At 36.8% G+C, this 7,427-nt stretch overlaps 1 protein-coding gene across 1 annotated transcript; it reads right to left on the bottom strand.

Annotated features, from left to right (window-relative positions):
- Nucleotides 1–249: 249 nt before the first annotated feature.
- On the bottom strand, nucleotides 250–4,967 carry LOC111486084 (protein TIC 21, chloroplastic-like). The gene is made up of 4 exons (XM_023133092.1): nucleotides 4,565–4,967; nucleotides 1,621–1,878; nucleotides 1,204–1,407; nucleotides 250–592 (listed from the first exon to the last, which is right to left on the bottom strand). Exons 1-4 carry the CDS (start codon nucleotides 4,904–4,906, stop codon nucleotides 479–481), a joined length of 918 nt encoding a protein of 305 aa, XP_022988860.1. The 5' UTR covers nucleotides 4,907–4,967; the 3' UTR covers nucleotides 250–478.
- Nucleotides 4,968–7,427: the final 2,460 nt, after the last annotated feature.

Raw genomic sequence — 7,427 nt, 5'->3', positions numbered from 1 at the left:
AAAAAAAAAAAAAAAAAAAAAAAAAAAAAAAAAAAAAACATTTTTACAGCAGTAACAAAATTTAAAATTTTACTATGGGAATCCAATTTGAAGTTTGAAGAAAGTTAAAAGAATTAAAATTCAATATTCATAAATTGATCAACCAAAATATAAAATAACCAATACCAAAGCTTCCAGATCAACCATGTAAATATTGTTCATTTAAAAAAAAAAACAATGTTAATATTAAAACCGAAAACAGATTAAAACTTTAAAACTCAAACAATACCATATTTGAAGCTAAACTTCATGACCAAGAAAGGCTTTTGATTTCTACTCACACCAGAGAAGAGAGTATCCAAATCAGATGGATCTCAACAGTCACAACAGAAATACAAATGGCTTTAATTACGCTAAGATAATCGATCAATTCGTACAACGTCACCTCCGATGTTGAATCCGCTGCTGCATTAACCAACTAGAAGGGCGACGGTGGAGGTTATGCTATTTGGGGGATATGAATGCTCTCAGCAACAGGTATTGTCACCGACCGCAGTAGCTCCAACGAGAAAACGAGCCCGAGGAAATGGGAGAGGATAGTGTTTGCAGAAGCCTGCAAAAGGGGAAGTTAAGGAAGTTATTAAATGGCAGTTGGTTCATATGCTTGAGTGAGTAATCATATCTAACGGCTAAAACCCACGGCTAGCAAATATTGTTCTCTTTGGGATTTCCCTTCTGCACTTCCCCTCAAGGTTTTAAAACGCATTTTCTAGGGAGAGGTTTGCACACTCTTACGAAAAATGTTTTGTTCCCATCTCCACCCGATGTGAGATCTCACAATCCACCTCCCTCGGGGGCCCACCGTTCTCGCTGGAACACTGCCCGATGTCGGTCTCTGATACCATTTGTAACAGCTCAAGCCCACCACTAGCCGATATTGTTCTCTTTGGGCTTTCCCTCAAGGTTTTAAAACGTGTCTGCTAGGGAGAGGTTTTCACACCCTTATAACGAATGTTTCGTTCCCCTCTCCAACTGAGGTGGAATCTCACATCATATCCAGCAATGCAGCAATGGGATTCAATCACATTCCTTTTTAGCGTACCAGTTCCATCAATTTTCAACCTTATTTTCAATGACATGTACATGCAACATTTTTCCAAGTCCAAACTCTGAAGATCTTTTATTTTTTTTTTTCAGCAAAATAACCATTGAGAAAAAACGTACCTGTACCAAGAATACATCCAAAGCAAGAACAGGGCTATTCCCAGGCGAGGCTGCCTGGAAATATGGAGTTGCAGAGGAAGTAAGAGCCTTAGCAACTAACAATCCTACCGTCGCTTGCATCCCCAGAATGGCAGCACCCATGCCCAGAAGGTTCATCACAATTCCATTTTTTAGACTATTCACGACATCGGCCCGAGGAGGAGCCTGAAATCAGGATCAACAAATAAAACGCCGTAACATGAGTTAGTCAATTTTCTACTTTATCTTCCACATGCTCATGTTTTGCAGCTAAAATTACGTAAAAAGAAGCTATACATTCAGATACCAAATCACAGAATCAAGCCTATTGGTGCGATATGGCAAAAATAAATGAGAGGAACCAAGGAAAGGAAGAATGCTGAAAGCTGGAAATATTACCTTGGAGGGCTGGTTTGCAGTCCGTCGAAGTTTATCAGAAAGCCGAATGTAACCAAAGGACCAAAATACAGAAATGAAAGCTGCCACAATACCACCAGCAGTAGCATAAAAAGTGGCAGGTGATATAATTTTCCCGGTGATGACAACAGAAAATGAAAGAATAACGGCAGCCACAACAGTGAGCACCAACTGTCCCCAAAATCCAAGATTACCCAACCTCTTGAAGTACCTCGATGTCTTCTCTAATCTCTTTGCCACCTAAACCATCAAAACAACTTGGTTCGTCATATGTTAGCAATACTGATAATGAAGCAATCTAGGAACCTATTGAAGAACACTCACAAGAAATCGTTGTTCAACTCAAAAGTAATGACTACAAAGGCATAGCACTTGACTAAATGCTGCCAATTAACTGACAATAACGTAGTAAACCACTTAACAAACCACAAACTAATTAAGCCACTAAACAAGCAATTAATAACAATAACAGCAGGATAATGGTCAGAACACAATATTATCCTAGATGACAAAATCGGATTTTTTTTTTTTTTTTTTTTTTTTGTTCACTTTGTGAGAGTCATAAGAACGTAGTATTAAAACAAAATTATTGTTTTTTCCCATTTAATCTATTCCAGTCTAGTTTGATTATAATGAAGAAACAATTTAGAAACCTATGCTCAGCACATAAGCATGATTTTTCTTACTTATGCTCAGCACATAGCAATTTAAAAATCTTTTCCAGTCTAGTTTGTTTTTTCCATGATTTTTCTTACTTATGCTCGGCACATAAGCCACCTAAGCTTCTGCTTTTTCTGTCCATTATAAACTGCGAGCTTACATTCACACGTTTACATACTCACATTGCATCACTTTCTAACCTGCTCTCTGCTCGAGTAGTTTCTCTTCTCTTGTACAAAATCATTCCACTTTCCCTACTTAGAATGCTTATTCTTCCCAAAATATGTTAAATGTCATGGACTTCACTAAGCGCCTAGTCTCCAACCCCTGATATCAACCTCTGATTATTAATCCATTTGAAGATTGCATGCTATGTTGTGCTTCAAAACAATACCCTGTAGCCTCTTGTTTGAATATTTCATTCAAAAAGTTGCTCATGGAGCTACTAGGTCAACCACAAAGCTTGATGATTTTTCTTAAAAAATAAAGAAGCTATAGAAGCTTCATTACAATGTAATGATGATTAGAGCAATGAAATGAGCATATTTCATCAATCAATCCACTACCATTAATACTAATTGCGTTCTCTCATACTTGGGAAATTCTCAATGAAGTCCATAGTGAAGATAATCCCATGACAAATGTCAGGTTGTGGCTGCAATAGGGTAGTTGGGGATATGGCTGCATGCATGTTAGGTAGACAAATTGTACAATTTGATGCATGCTCACTAACCATCTTTCTTATCCCCTTCCAGTATGAATTAGAAACTACATGTTAGTAATTTTTCATCAGCTAGACTGAATGTCCCCGCAATCATACAACAATCGTTGTTTCGGAGGAAAGAAAAGAGAGGGGATCCTTTGAAACTGCAACTACAAAAATGAAATGCCCTTTGAAGTATAACTGAGCCAACTTTAGAATAAAATGTGATGGAGCGGGCCCCATCTGCCATAATCAGCCGCTTGAGTTGGGGATTGGCTAGACAGAAGTTTGATTTTACATGTTCCTTGTTAGCTTTAACATGATCCTCATCACAATGGAAAAGATTAGTAAAATTAACACTGAAGGTAAACATTAAGAGACACCTACTGCTCTATTCTCTTGTTCATGACAGTGTTGAATTTAGAAATCATAACCCCAGCAACTTGACCAACCACCTTTGAGATTCACACTCCCTAGCCCTCGCCTATCAATTATTTCAGTCTAATTTGATTGATGTGCGCAATAAACCTCCATCTATACTAAAAATATTACCATTTATTCCTTTTTGCAGATAGGTTTCTATCTAGCTTAGTTTGAAAGGACTTGGCAGTAGTTTGCTAGGATATTTGGCTATTCATTTTGTAGCACACCCACCCCATAACCAAATGTGTTGACTATCAAAGTTAGCTCTTTACAAAATCAGGGAGAGCCAATGAAAGGATATTGCAGTCATAGGAGTTTTACATCGACTAAGAGGTGCCTAAACTTATGGGCTCCAAACAAATTTATCTCTTTTCAATTGTTCAGTTGGGAGCATCCAGTGTTATTATATCCATCCACTATTTTTTGAGCTTGCCACATAAGGCCTAAAAATCCACTTAGCATCGTTCTGTTCACTACTAGACCAAGAGTGCATGGCTTGAATTTTGATGGGATCAGCACAAAACCTCTTCCTCAAAAGAATGACATAGATTTCAGACTTCACTTGCTCAATATTGTAGTTTCTTTTATTGATCTTCAGACATTGCTATCTCAATACCTCCATGACACTTAACAAATGCTGAGGATGTTCCTCTAATATCACACTGTATAATAAAATGTCTGTCAAAGAAACAAAGTTCCATTAACAGTTGTACGAAGTTCATTGTGCCTAGAATGTACTGCCTGCGTCCTTTCTCATGGTGTACGCTTGTTCAGAGTGTACTTAATATACTGTCTATAGCTCTAGTTGCTTATTTTCTATGTGTAATTTCTTATGCTTGGTAGCCAATCTACCTACATTCTACTCTTCCATGCCTGTCAACTACAAATGTGATTTAGCTGTTCCCTTATTCTGCTTTCTCAGGAAAGAGCTAAAGAGTTACAAAGCTTAAACGTTCATTAATAATATAATAGAAACATCCAGTCGTTAAAATTAGAGACAAGAATTTTCTAAAACTAATGTAATTGATTCATCAATGATAAAACCAACATAAAATTCTTCATGATTTCACGCGTAATTTTCAAAGCTACATTCCTCATCTTAAGTAAAAGAACAACCGAAAGAATCAAAAGAACGAGAACCTGAGCCAGTTTCAACTTTTCAGCCTCATCAATTGGGGGAACCGTCGGCGAAATGGAACTAGAAGAAGCGCGTGTTTCCAAACAAAATTGTCCTCTCCTATGCTCCAGAGTACCAAAAGTCTTTGAAAGCAACAACGAAGAAGAAGAAGAAGAAGAAGAAGAAGAAGATCGAATGGCGCTAAACGAAGGAAGTGAATTGGGAGGAGAATTGAGATCGGACGCTTGACGGCCTCGTACAGAGAAAGGCCGGCAATGGAAGTGGCTGAGGTGAAAATCCGATGAATAGACTGCGGCGGCCGGGAAGGCTCCAGTGCGAGGCACCGGCGAGAGCAGCGACTGCATGACTTGGCAGAGAGGCTATAGTAGATGTTAGGCTAGTTAGCGTTTTGCCTGAGTTTTGGGGTTGGGTTCTAAATATTTAACCTTTTTTATTTTTACTTTTCGTTTCCTTTTCCGGTAAGTTATTCAAAGTTTAGTTTTCTTTCTCTTGTTTTATGGACAATAGTGATTCATAAGTTGTCTTTTTTTGGTTCTTTGCTTGCCATGGGAGACTAGTTACACGTAATTGACTCACACGTACTCTCGTCGATCAATTCATCTGTCTTTTACATGACATGAACGATAAAATCCGTAATTGACTCAGTGTAGTTGTTCGAAATTCAGCATAGCTTACCTTCTTCAAGTTGAAGAAAGCATCGATATAACTTTCTTCAAGTTTTTGTAGACCTTTTTTTAGATTAGGTCAAAAGAGAACTGGATTGGGTCGGATCACTGCATTGGGTGCATGCCCCCATATGAGATTAACCATGAAACTTTTGATTCGATTCAAGTTTCCATTTTCTTTCTTGTTTGATGGTGGGGCTTCCTTCGTTGTCAACTTCTCCGTACCTTATAGTTATATGCAGTAAGCTGTTGTTGTTGTCGTCTTTTGCTTATATTCTCATATAACACAAATTTCAATTTCTCAAATCTTGCTTTCGAAACCCTCTTTTGAAATCTCTCTGCCACTGTTTTCTAAAAACTTTCTTCTTGAACGGGCCAGAGGCTTGAGCATACGTCGTTTGACCGTAGGCGACACAAGAACGAATAGACTTAACTCACTTGTTGCTGAATAGTGAGTGCCACGCAATCGCAAGTTCGCTGGTATCAAAGTGCGATTGTGACAACATCTCATTTTATTCAACGTGGCCATTTTTATCTTTATTATGTTTTATTCTAATGGTTCATTAATAATATTAGCCCTCACTTCTTTATTGGGATTTATGGTTTCGTTTCAATATTTTATAGACTAAATGAATTGAGCTCAATCTTGGAATAATCTTTCTTAACATATCTTTATTTGACTTTATGATATTCTCCCTTAAAGAGATGAAAATCAATTTCAGTCGGAGTTAACTTTGATGCTCCAAAGTAATTTATGATTGGTTTACTAGGCTCACCCCATACACGTTTAGGGTTTAGGGTTTAGGGTTAGATCGATTAGAGCCTTAATCTACCTCAAAGTGTATCTACTCTTTATCTAGGCCTTTCTTTATGTCTATAATGTGATTCTTGTGTATCATGTATCTGTGAGGTGCGACATCGTTTTGATTCCAATACTAACGACCTAAAGGGACATTATAAATCTACAGTCATTCATTACCAAATTTTAATTTACGAAGGCCAAAATGGCGAACCTAAGTAGGATCATAATGTCATGTCAAGTTCTAGGGGTGACCCTCGTGCCTGCCAACTACTTAGTACCTATGTGGTCCCTCACACATCCTACGAGTTAGTCTATGTAGTATAGCCCTAGTTCGATTCCACATGTTATCAAGCTCTAATCTCATCACGTTCTAGGCTTATCAAGTTCTGTTCTCAAGGCACTACCATATCGGTACCAATCTAGGTCTACACCATGGTGCACAAGCTGACTCCACCAATTAAGACAAGTTCACTACTAAAACTAGCTAACTACCCCAATAATCCGTGTGAGACATTGACAAAGATAAGGGAGTGCTCTTGGCTTTGATCATAGTACTAATCTAGGTATAGTATAGTCTAGGGTGCTCTTATGCTACATGATACTTAGCTTAATCTATTTAGGTTTTCTAGCCGTTCCTACAAATCCATCAGGTCCTACTTAAGTCTAGCATGTATCCTACGACTTTATTCTAGCTCCAAAACATCATATAGGATACTAATGTTATAAATCAACAATAATCAAAATCAATCATGGTAGTAAAATAAAACATGCAGACACAACAATTCATTATAAACATACATGTTATCAGTATTACGTAGTCAAGTGACGATAAAAAATGGTTGGGAGTACAATACCTTCCCGGAAAAAAAAAGTCAAGAGAAGAGAAGAAATAATGTTGTAGTTTTAATACAACTTTTAAAAATTTCAATGCACCTCCCCTCATCAAACCTATGATCATTCTCTAAGTTAGTCGATGTGAGACCTCCCTTTAATCGAGGCTCGACTTCTTTTCTTTTGGAGTCATTTGTTCGACATTTGAAGATTTTATTGGAATGGCTCTAATAGCATGTTAGATGAACACGACTCTACAATGGTATGATATTGTCAAGTATAAGTGCTCATGACTTCCCAAAAGGCCCCATTCCAACAGAGATAGTATTATTTGATTATAAATTTATGATCATTCCCTACCTTAGTAGTAATTGTAATGAAGTCTATAAAAGTATTTTAAAATTTTTAAAAAACATTTAGATATTTTTGAAATAAAATAAAAAAAAAAGTTTAAAAACAAGGGTGAAACATTTTTTTTAAGAGTTAAAATATTTTATTATTCATAATTAAAGGTAAGATTTTTTTTTTTTTTTTTTTTTTTTTTTTTTTTTTTTTTTTTTTTTTTTT

The sequence above is a fragment of the Cucurbita maxima genome, unplaced genomic scaffold (assembly GCF_002738345.1).
Source record: "Cucurbita maxima cultivar Rimu unplaced genomic scaffold, Cmax_1.0 Cma_Scf00011, whole genome shotgun sequence".
NCBI lineage: Eukaryota > Viridiplantae > Streptophyta > Magnoliopsida > Cucurbitales > Cucurbitaceae > Cucurbita > Cucurbita maxima.
This window is presented reverse-complemented; position numbering and strand designations above follow the sequence as displayed.